Source organism: Mastacembelus armatus, chromosome 9 (assembly GCF_900324485.2).
Source record: "Mastacembelus armatus chromosome 9, fMasArm1.2, whole genome shotgun sequence".
Classification (NCBI taxonomy): Eukaryota; Metazoa; Chordata; class Actinopteri; order Synbranchiformes; family Mastacembelidae; genus Mastacembelus; species Mastacembelus armatus.
Genome location: NC_046641.1, coordinates 20,170,980 through 20,183,076, shown reverse-complemented (window position 1 = coordinate 20,183,076; position 12,097 = coordinate 20,170,980). Strand labels below are relative to the sequence as shown.

At 38.7% G+C, this 12,097-nt stretch overlaps 1 protein-coding gene across 2 annotated transcripts; it reads left to right on the top strand.

Annotated features, from left to right (window-relative positions):
- Positions 1-443: 443 nt before the first annotated feature.
- On the top strand, positions 444-10,862 carry malt1 (MALT paracaspase 1). 2 transcript variants are annotated; one of them, XM_026320859.1, is made up of 17 exons: positions 444-733; positions 1,199-1,365; positions 1,688-1,809; positions 2,532-2,679; positions 2,869-3,047; positions 3,182-3,278; positions 3,386-3,433; positions 4,161-4,184; positions 4,277-4,327; positions 5,257-5,460; positions 6,021-6,198; positions 6,473-6,544; positions 6,635-6,762; positions 7,432-7,575; positions 8,154-8,311; positions 8,851-8,976; positions 9,619-10,862. In XM_026320859.1, the coding sequence occupies exons 1-17, from the start codon at positions 585-587 to the stop codon at positions 10,108-10,110; spliced, it is 2,487 nt and encodes an 828-aa protein (XP_026176644.1). In that variant the 5' UTR covers positions 444-584; the 3' UTR covers positions 10,111-10,862. The 2 variants fall into 2 exon arrangements, with proteins under 2 accessions (XP_026176644.1, XP_026176645.1); XM_026320860.2 differs by lacking the exon at positions 3,386-3,433 and having other exon boundaries at positions 460-733.
- The last annotated feature ends 1,235 nt before the right edge of the window (positions 10,863-12,097 follow it).

The following is a 12,097-nucleotide window of genomic DNA, read 5'->3' as shown; positions in this document are numbered from 1 at the left end:
GCCCCGTTAGCAGCTCTGGAGAATCAGCCTGGGTGACGGTCGGATGGAAATATCCTGCTAAGCAGAACGCCACGGCTCATCACCGGCCTGTTCACGTTTCTGACCGATTGTCCCAACTCACACCCGCTGAGAAACCGATTTTGGTCTTTGTTGTGGTGCTGTAGGCCTAAAGTGCCCGATGACGCTCCATTGGTGCACTGAGCTGAATTATTATTTGACTTATTTCAGTTCAGTTTTATTCTTATTGCAGTTTAAACCACATGTGTAGATGTTTTTCCTCATAGGTCCGATCACTCCTCTGCATGGCGCATAGTTAGTTTGATAAAAAATCACCTGAGCCTCATAATCCAGCTTTGGGGAACATTATAGTTACAGGGTCATATCTTGACGCATAAAAACTCTTTGGCAAAGGCAGACCGCAGCTGCGTGGGGGTGCAGTAGACAGTGCAGTAGGTGTGTCATGTTTGCCATTTCTTCCAGGAAGTACACTTTTTTTTGGTCTTTTAAGTGAATTGTCAAAGGCTATAGCAGCGTCTCAGTCTGACATAAACGCGTCGGTTCTTACGGTTTTGTCGCTGGTTGCCATGTCGGATTCTTTGGACCGGTCGACGAAGATCAACTTGTTGAAGGAGCCAGTTGTGAAGAAGCTCTGTGAGGTCTTGGACAAGAACAGCAATAAGGGATGGCGAAAGCTTGGAGAGATCGTCGGCACTGACAGACGGTTCAAAATCAGGTAGGTTAATAATGATCCAGATAATAATACAGACATTCACAGTAGCATTGTTGTAAAAATAACCCTCGATATATAATATTTTTAGTGTTAGAGAATTAAAGAATTAACACTGACACAAAGAGCTTGTGGACAGTCATACTAGACTAATATTATTAAAAGTACTGAGATTTGATATTAAATCTAATAATTTGGGATTTTAAACTGTGTTCAGATCTGTCGTTGCAAAGCTGTGACCATGCATGTGCCTACATTATCACAGTATCACTCAGATGCTGTTTGTTTGCTGATGCAGATGTTTCCTGTTGATAATCACAGTTTATATATATAGGCTAACAGATGTGTAATTCAGTATCTTTCTGGAAATGACCTGTCTGCATTTGGGCTGACAGAATTGTATTTGGAAGCGTATTTGACTGGCAGGTTTATATTCTAACATTAGAAATATGATATGCTGTCATTCTCCAGCTCAGACGACATGGAGACGTGCTCTCTGCAGGTGTTGCAGGTGGAGGGCAGCCCGAGCTACATGTTGCTGAGGCTGATGGGAGAGCGAGGCTGCACCACAGGTCACCTGATGGACTACCTCCAAACTCTGGGCAACTCAGAGGCGCTGCAATGTCTGAAACCATCAGGTACAGTAAACCTGCCCCAGGTTGTTGATAAGCAGGTTGTTCCATGTTCTCTGTGTAGTATTTTTTATCTTTAGCAGGAATTTATGACTCACTTCAAGGTGACATGAACATGCTTCTAGAATTGTATTTGTAGTAGGGTGATTACATACAGTGAAGCTACATTTAAGCACTTTTGGAAAAACTAGAACTGGTTTTGAGCCAACCTGGGTGGATTTCATGTGTGACATCAATTATCAGCTTTGCTAGTGGTATGATATATAAAACCATTGTAATAATCTAAGAACTTGTGTGAATTCACAGTGAAAGTTTTCTAAATGTACAGCTTTGCAGATCCTCATTCAGCCCCAGTCAGTCGCTGTCATATCTGGCCACAATCTGCGCCTCAGCTGCCATGCTGTGGGCAAATCTCCAGTACAATACCAGTGGTTCAAGAGTAAAGAAGAGGTGAGCTCTGACACCCCTTTCTGGTATATGTTATCATAAATCAGCTACATTCATTATTTTGCATTATATCGTTTTCACTATGTTGTCCTGTTGTTAAGTATCATCCCTACAACATTTATCATAGTATACATGAGGGTACCTGAAACTTACTGGTATCAAACCAGAGCTGAGCTGCCACATTAGCAGGTCTGGGCTTGAAATCTTCTTCACTACCCAGACAAGAAGCAGTGCCTCATGACTCCCTGTTGCAGCTTTATGATCTTTATGGTCACTTCTTTGTTTCACTTCTTTGACTGCTGAAAAAAAAAAAGGTTAGACCAAGATCACAAACATGATAGTCTGGTGTACAACAAACTGATGAGCCACTCCCCTAGCAGATAAGCATTCCCAGAAACAGATCTCTATCCTTTATATATCAACCTGACATTTATAGAAAAACAAAGATCAATGTGGAGCCTTTCAGCTTTCCTGGATGATTGTTCCAGTTAACTTCCATGTAAAATGTATATCAAATGCATTAACTTTTTGTTCAGCAGATTAGAAACTGACTGAACTTTCATGACTTTTGTCTATCCTCTCATCCCTCAGTAAAAGGTTGGTGACCATACAAGCTCGTAACTTTACTTTTTATATGCTAAGCCACTGAAAGTGAACTGTCACTGTCAAACCACTTATTATTTCCCTTTTCCCTTGACATGTGATTTATATCTTCACAACCTCAGGTGCCAAACAGTTTCTCTCCAGACCTGGTGAGAAGTCCAGTGCATGTAAAGGATGCTGGTTTTTACATCTGTAGGGTCAACTGTGGTGATACTTTTGAATTCAGCCAGTGGGCTCAGGTTGATGTCCTAAATGTTGCTGTGTCTCATGGTAAGATATTGCAGTTGTTTAAGTCTTGTTTCTGATGAATGCGTTGTTGTTTTTTCCTCTTTGGGTTTGAACTGCATTTGTTGTGGGTTTAAATATTTGTGTGGTGTCTGCATCAGTCACAGTGTAAGAGACGTGTACTTCTTAATAACCAGATGTAACAGATATGATGTGTCCTGTCACCACCACCAGGCCAGAGTTATCATTCCTTAGAGGGTCGGCTAAAATTAGTGATCCAGCCTCAGTCCCAGGAGCTAAATATTGGGGAAACCCTGCAGCTGGAGTGTGGAGCTGTGGGACGGCCGATCCCTCGATACCAGTGGCACAGAAATGGAGTCCCGATCCCCAACGCCACAAAGAGGAAACTCATGGTGGGGGGAGGTTGATAGAAAGGATTTATAATTTTACTGTTTGAAAAATTCAACTTTTACAACAGACTTTACATGGACAACTGGTTGGTATTTGGTTAATGAATTTTTTTTTAAAAAGTGACTTTGCATTTCAGATTGCTCATGTGATGCAGGAACACCATGGCAGGTATCGCTGTGAGATCAGCAGCAGCACGGAGAGAATGTGGACCAATGAAGTTGATGTTGTGATAGGTATGTCACACTTCACTACATTTTTGTATTCTGCAGTTACAGTCCAGTAAAACCAGCTTGATTGACATTATTCTGTATTTTTTTTTTGCTCTGTTCTTGACTGAAAGCACCACAGATAGCAATCCAGATTTCAGGGGCAGTGGAGTGCTCTGAAGGTAGAGACTGGTGCATGGTGTATTGAATGGAAACAGAATAATAACCTGTGATCATTAACTGCATGCAAAACTTAATCAAAATTTTGTTCAAAAGACAAAATTGTTCCTGTAACTGCATGTGGGTCATAATCTAGATTATTAACAACACTAGAAAGCACAAGGATTACAGGGTTTGATCTTGCTTCATATGCATACATTTTAATTTAATTTTAATAAGGATGCTGGTGTCCTATATTTGTCTTATTGTCAACAAATCCCATAAATACCAAAACCAACAATGAATTGATCCTACTAACCTAAACTTGTAATGTTGTCTTTGTATGAACGGTGAATTTAGTGTGTTTATCAGTGTGATAGACCTTCAGTACTGTATTAATCATGAAAACACATTGAGCCACACTGTGACACACGTGAACTATTCCTTTGTTACAGTAAACACAAGGACTGGATTTATTTTCAGTTAGTCCCATAGGCACCATCCTGCTACGGTTACAGGTACTCAGTACTACTCTCTAGATTAACAAATATGTAATTATTCATGTTTACGTAAGGAAAGTAGGAGAGATGACTAATCCATGGTTGGTTTTTACGTGGGATCTGGTGACAATGAATTAAATACTGGGAAATTCCAATCATAATCCCTAAATTTAATTATGATTCATTGTTTTGACAACACCAATGTAAAATTGATCAGCTTTTATAATGTATTTGCATTTTTGATTCCTAGATGATGTTTACGCTATTGGAGGAGGTAAGTGTAATCATTCTCATCGTCTCAACACATATTTACCTTACACAAAACTTGCTATTTGACCTTTTTGTGTGTTTATTGTTTGATTGCAGTTTTAGGTTCCAGTGAATTTCTCCTCAACAGTCTTCCAGAACAACTTTATGGTATGTTTTTTTTTTTTTAATATTGAATATTTTCACCATGTTCCTAACACTACAGTTTTATACTTATTTCATTAAATGTAGCTGATGCAGCTTTGCACTATGAATGGCACCTGGATAACTGTTATATCTGATACCACAGGATCTGCTGTCAATGAACACCAAATGTTAAAACTTTAATTTTTTTTATAACGTGACATCAGCAGGTACACAGGTGGACAAAATAACACAAAAGTTTTTAAATCCAACAACACCATAGAAAAAAAATACCATAGTTTATCTAACATAGTGGCAATAATGGGAAAATTACAACCTTCATAAAGTTTGGTTTATATTGCTAAAGGTTAAAGGTAACAGCTGTTAATGTCATTGCACTTTGTGATTTGTATTGTATTTGTATCACAATCAGAATTAGTGCTGTATCACAGAAAAAGTTGTGAGTTAATCAAAAGTTCAGTTTTCTATTTTTTGTTCCTCACAGAAATGTGTTTTTTGCTATAACATAAGTACTACTACTGATACTTAATTGTATCAGAATAAAAGTAAATACAGATTTACTTATAAGATAGATTTTTATATGTCATAAAAAGTGAGTATAGAGCAGACAGCAAAAAACAAACAAAAACACAAATTTAATGGACAATTGTGTCTCATAGTTCCTCTGTGGTTTGAGGTTGTCTCAGAATAATCCCAGTCTGATTCCATGATTTTGACATATACCATATATGTTTGGGATCATTGTCGTGCTCCAGATTGACTGATCAGACACTGATGTTACTGTGTGATGGGTAGTAAATGCTGCCATCTTGAGAGTTATTTTACATATATAGTTTACTTTTTACGTTTCATTGATACATATTTTCACGTATGAGTTTTTTCCTCTCCCATAGTTTAACATAAAAAATATCTTCTTTTTCCATGTTCCATCGCAGCAACTGACAAAGTGGCCCTGCTGATCGGTAATCTGTCTTACAAGAACCACCCACAGCTCAAAGCCCCCATGGTGGATGTGTACGACCTCACCAACCTCCTGCGGCAGCTAAACTTCAAGGTGGTTTCACTGCTGGACCTCACAGAGTCAGAAATGAGAAATGCTGTTGATGAGTTTCTGTTGCTGCTGCACAAGGGCGTCTATGGTATGTTGGGTTTATAATGCACATACTCACACATCCTAACACATAATGTGTATTATTGTTTGAGTGATTTTAGAGTGACATAAGCTTGGGTTTGTTTACATGACAATAACTGTTTCATAGAAATGATTTAGTGACGGCAGATAAAACTATATAAAATAAAGGATTTACATGACAAATATATAAATTAACAAGGTACACTCAATCTGATTTTATTATTAGTTAACCCTAACCCTAAGACATTCAGAATTGGAATTGGCTTTATTGGGTTTATTGGTATGTTTGTGCTTTTAAAATAAATGACACCAGTTTGTAGTGGTTTCTGGTGGCTCTCACTGTACTCACACACAGCATAAGCATGGACATACAACAAAAATCAGGGCAACAAAGCTGAACAAGCATAAGTAAATATAAAAATGGCAATACAATGTCTGTATACTAAAATAAAGCAGTGCCTGGAAGGTGTAGGCAATACAACTGGTGTGGGGTGTGAAAATGTGCAAGGAATACAGAAATAAATAATGAATTGGTCTTACAAGGTAACTATACACTTACCTCTTTAGGTCTGCTGTACTACGCTGGTCATGGATATGAGAACTACGGCAACAGTTTCATGGTGCCGGTAGATGCACCAAACCCGTATCGGTCAGCCAACTGTCTGTGTGTGCAGAGCATCCTTAAACTGATGCAGGAGAAGGAGACAGGCCTGAATGTTTTTCTGCTGGACATGTGCAGGAAGAGGTGAGTCCTCGAGTCGGTGGGTTATTCAGTTTATTACATGGTAATAAATCAGTCAGTCAGACCTTAAATGTGTATCACCTTTCGTACAGATTAGTGCAGATCAAAGTGGATATGGGAGTGTAGTGAGTTTATACTTCAGTCTGACTTACATTAGTTGTCTGCTGTCAGATCATTTTAGCTGCAGTTAAGTGACCTAGAAACGAATATAAGTTCATCTGTATTTGTTTGCCTTTGTTTGCATCTTAGAAGTTTTATAGATATATTTATTTTCCAGGAATATTCATGATGACAGCACGCCAAACATCGTCCTGAGGGTTACAGCAAACATTGTCTTTGGATATGCTACGTAAGTGTGAAACATCAGCAATCATTCTAAATTCTTACACTTTTTTTGTTTAAAGATACAAGTTGTCTGATTCTTTGTTTGGCTCTCCAGGTGCCAAGATGCCGAGGCCTTCGAGCTGAGCTCCAGTGGCTTCACTAATGGTGTGTTTGTCAAGTTTTTGAAGAAGCGACTACTAGACGACGAGAAGATCACAGTGGTGCTGGACCGAGTTGCTGAGGGTGAGAGAGAACAGAAACACAACATATAACAAGTACTTATATAAAATGTGAAAATGATAGGTCAGAAATGTTATATGTGTTCTATGCAAATGTTTTACAAATTAATTATTGTTGTCTTGAGTTTGTTTAATCACAAGTTGTCCAATAATAAGCGCTATTAAAATACAACCTCACATTGTGAAATAAATTGTTGAAAGAGGAGATTATTAGACTACTATGAAAAACTGTAATAAAACCATCCAAAGACCTTTTGCAGGGTTTAGTTATAAACTGTGAAAGCTTTATAGTTGCAGTTTTTCCTGCAGAATGTGTGTAAGCTCATTTTTTAATGGTAGTTAATTATATGTAGCTTGCTTTGTGTTATTAATGGCAAAATTGTATCAGCATGTTTGTAGGATAATGTACCTTCCTTATAAATGCTGGATAGAAACCTTTTGGTTGCTGGAAGATGCGCACAATGTTTAGTATATGCAGAGGATATCCTCAGATAGCTCAGGGTGGGTAAATTATCAATTGTACTATCAGAATATAAGTAAAGATACATTTATCATCACACACTGCAGGTTGAACCCAGTTTTAACTAAAGTAATTGAATATTGGTTATTTTCGGAGGACCTGCAGTTAAAAGAGGCTGTTGTTAACATGTGATTTATAAATGCTTGTATCCAGACATGGGTCAGTTTGATGCTACAAAGGGGAAACAAGCTCTGGAGATCCGCAGTAGTCTGTCAGAGAGGAGATCCCTGACTGATCCCATTCTGCCCAGTGATAGCACTGATCACAGTCATAGCCGCCAATGGGCAAAGGCACACGGTGAGTGGAAAATACAAACTCTCTACTTCATTTTTAAATATTTGTTTACCATTTGTTATTAGACTACTGCAAAGCCCCCATTTGCTTACTGCAGCTTAGTACTGCGAGCTCATTCAAATGTTGACTCTGATTAATGTTGAGTAAGAAACCTATGCTCTCTCACATACACACTATTGTTGGCTGCCCTTTTTGGTAGTGACACTGGCAGCAGTTTGGACACGAGTCACACCTGGTGACCACATCCTCTTCTTCTATCAGCAAATCATCATTTCCTCAGGGAACATTGAAGACTGACTTACTAGTTTACGTCTACTATTCATTGTGATTATTTCAGCACAGTAGTTAGAAGATTCACAAAACTATCAATAGGATGTACAGACAAATACAAAACAGACACAAAATGGATGTGTCTCATGATACACTTGTATACTTAGAAATGCTAAACAAGAAGACCTAATGTGGAGTTTTATATTAAAAAAAGATATATTTAAACAGTAAATAGACAGATTTAAATAAAGCAAAATGAATTAGTCAAATAGATAGTATTTGTAATGTTTGTTTTGGAATCTTTGCAACAGAGCTTCCTGAGACAATGTGTCTCAACTTTGACTGTGGGGCTCAGATCAAGTTGGGCTTTGCTGCAGAGTTCTCCAATGTGCTCGTCATTTACACTCACATCATTAAGAAACCTGAGGACATGTCGTTCTGCCAAGCTCATGTCACTGACTTCTCACAGGTCAGTGTGTTGTCATTATAACTTATTAAACCTTGCAGTGGTGCAGTGTAACTAAATACATTCACTCAAGTTCTGTACTAAGATGAGGTACTTGTATTTTACTTGAGTATTTCAACTTAATACCATTTGTACTACAGTGCAATTGTTTGAAAGCTTTAATTACTTTATTAGTTTTAAAATAAAGATTTTTGCTGACAAAAGATAGTCAAATATGATGCTTTATGATAAATAAAATAACAGACATACTGATAGAGCTGAAACAATGAGATGATAGAAAATTTATTCTTTTGATTATTGTTAACTGTCATTTTCCATGCAATGTCAAATGTCTGATGGTTCTAGCTTCTCAAATGTGATGATCTACCATCTTAATTTTAATGGTTTGATTTTAAATATTCATTTTTATGATTTAGAGTTTTGGACTATTGAACCTCATAGAGGTTCACCTTTTTAGTTTGGTTTTGTAGAGTGGGGGTGTGCAGTGTGTTTGTGTTTTGGGGCATAGGTATACTGCTACCTGCTTCTGCTCCTTACTGCAGGATCTTGATGTGGATCCTAAAGAGATGAACAGAGAGACTCCTGAGGAGACAGGGATCTACCTTCTGTCCAGCAGCCTGCCACAGCACTGTCTCTACACCAGACTCAGCTCACTGCAGAAGCTCAGGGTAAAAGTGCAAATTGAATTTCTGAAAATGCATTGGCCATTTAACACTGTATAAAAGCTTAATTTATTCAAACAGAGCAACAGCATTGCCTGAAAGGAACATTTTTATTTCTTCTTTGATTCTTAGTATCTACAGAACCATGATGTTGCACTAACATAGACACACATGCTCACAATGACAGTATTACCATGCTGATGTTTACCATATGCATTGTTGACTGTCATTTTACATTAGCATCCTAGCATTTGTGGGGAATATTCAATATTTGAGCTGATGATGGCACCAAATAAAAACGCTACAGGATCATAGCAGTTTTTATAGTTAAAGGTTCATGTCTATCGAAAAATTAGGACAGTCTGTCCACTAGCTGTGGTTCACACAAAGCCAAAAATATCAACCTAATGATGGTGCTAGCATATTTTAGTAATTAAGAAAGTGAGATGGACATAATCGTGTTGCTGGTGTTCACTCATTATGGCATATCTGGTTTTCTGTGATCATGTGTCATATTTGGGTGAATTCAGTCAAGGAGAAACAATTCTGGGCTTTTAAAAATGAAGAAGGAGCTTATTGTGTGTGTTTTTTTTGTTTTGTTTTTTTTTTTTTTTACTACTGTTTCTCCTCTAACTCCACATGAAACAGGAGGAGCTGGTCTTCACTGTGTGCCTTCAGGGCACCTTCACAGCCATGGACGAGGATCCCGTACACTGGACCAAAAGCATCAGCATTGGAAAGCCACTGATCGCCCGACTGGACCTACACCGGGCCATGCGGAGAAATAGCTGCCTGCAAACCTGCATGATGCCCCACAGCCCATCCTACAGTCCATGTCACAGCCCTGGCCCTGAGCACCGCCTCCACCTCCATTACGGGCCACACCAGACCCAGGACTACAGCCGGCTCTCTCCACAGCACCACTGCCTGGATGTCTACGAGCGTCTCCAGGGTGCAGTGGGTGGCTGTGGGGATTCCTACTATGAAAATCTCAGTCAGTGCCACTATGAGCCCACGTACGATTCAGGTGGAGTTCTTTCAAGCTCACCAGGCCGGTTCAGTATCCCTATAGAGGCCAGTGATGACATCAATGAGCTGCAAACTGTGTTCATTAACAGTCTGCAGCTTCAGCAGCAGTGAAACAGCTGCCAGAAATTACTGATATTGCTCAGAAAAGAACTTTGTATCTGGAATATTGCTGCTCTTTCTTTCATATTTTATAATTGCAAAATATATATTTTTAGAATTTCATATTTTTAAACTTGAAAGCATTATTTGTTTCAACATGCTGTACACTGACTTTGTACTTGAGTTTTGTAAATATATTTTTAGATGGTATTTGCCACAGTTGTAGTAGTGTTGTAAATTTACCACAGATTCCAAACTGAATATGTATAATTTTCTAAGGTCAGACGTGTCATGATAATTGTGTATCAGTATTGTGAAGAATCTTTTCCATAGCAGTGAAATTAAGTTGCTTAAAAGGATTTGTGTAAACATGTGTGCACAAATTATAAGGGCATTAAGATGAAGAATATAAAGTGTAGGGTAATCTGCCCGCACCATTTTTCTTTCATCCAAGAAGAGCATTGCAAACAAACCAGTCTCAAAGAAAATTTGTGTTCAGTGGAGGACACAGAAGCAGCAGGGGCTCCCTCTGCTGTACACTTAATATAATTATGAAGCCCTAAGCAGATATTTCTTTAAATAATAAACCTGAGAAGAGAAAGAGGTACTCAGAGCCTTTAGAATTTGTGTGCCTTAAATAATGACATTTAGCAGGAATGTTTTTGAGTTAACAATTTACAGCATTCGCAGTAAATGTTTCTCACATTTTGTTTTTGAATGTGGAGGCTAGTTAATAAATTGGTACTCTGGTACTCATCCCCTAATTTAAGTCCTATCTTGAAGACAGGAAATATTTCATTGAAGTTGGTAACTGTGTCTCAGACCAAATGGTGTTGACATGTAGGGTCCCCCAAGGGTCCATCTTGGGACCCCTTTTGTTCAATCTTTACATGTTTCCTTTAGGCCAGGTAATACGCAGCAATAATGTGTCCTACCATAACTATGCAGATGACACTCAGATTTACATTTCACTCACAGCTGGTGAATATGGACCAGTTGACTCACTGTGCAGCTGTATTGAACAGATCACTCTGTGGATGCAAAACAACTCTCTCCAAATAAACAGTGACAAGACTGAAATAATCATCTTTGGGCCTCAGAAACAAAGAGAAAGTGTCAGCAGTCACCTCGAGTCTCTTTCTCTAAAATTTAAAAATCAAGTCAGAAATCTAGGGGTAATCATGGACTCAGACTTAAATTTTAACAGCCACATTAAATCGATAACATCGTCAGCATTTTACCATCTCAAAAACATTGCCAGAATCAAAGAGATCTTGTCTAAACCAGTCTTGGAGAGACTCATCCATGCATTTATCTCTAGCAGGTTAGATTACTGTAACGGCCTGTTCACGGGGCTCTCAAAACGAGCTGTAAGGCAGCTACAGTACATTCAGAACGCTGCTGCTCGGGTCCTGACTAGAACCAGGAAGTACAACCACATTACTCCTGTTCTCAGATCTCTGCACTGTCTTCCTGTCTCTCAGAGAATAGACTTCAAAACAGCACTGCTTGTGTATAAGTCTCTCCATGGCTCAGCACCACTTTACATCTCTGACATGCTGATGCCATATGAACCATCTCGAACTCTGAGAACATCAGGGACAGGCCTTCTGCTCGTGCCCAGAGTCAGGACTAAACAGGGAGAAGCAGTGTTTCAGTTCTATGCAGCTAAAACCTGGAATAGTCTCCCTGATGATGTTAGACAAGCCTCATCTCTGGCAATGTTTAAGTCCAAGCTAAAAACCTTTCTTTTTAGTGTGGCATATAACATTTGACCTGCCAAATCGATCTATCTGCACTCAGTTTCCTTTAATATTAAATTTTAACTTTTTATTATTATTTATTGTTTCTTTTCTAAAACTGTCTTTTTGTCCTACTTTTGTCCAGTTGGGGGAGACAATCAGACTCACGGTCAGTACTCTAAGTTTATTAGGTTGGGAACCTTCGATCTAAAGCCAATTGGGTCAGGGACTCAGGGGTTAGGAACCCTGGCGCTTTA

Bases quoted from the DNA above. Each gene is read 5' to 3' on its own strand.
- malt1 (XM_026320859.1), top strand. From the start codon at position 585: ATGTCGGATTCTTTGGACCGGTCGACGAAGATCAACTTGTTGAAGGAG. The intron at 4,328-5,256 runs GTATGTTTTTTT...GTTCCATCGCAG, and splicing joins TCTTCCAGAACAACTTTATG to CAACTGACAAAGTGGCCCTG. The intron at 5,461-6,020 runs GTATGTTGGGTT...TTACCTCTTTAG, and splicing joins GCTGCACAAGGGCGTCTATG to GTCTGCTGTACTACGCTGGT.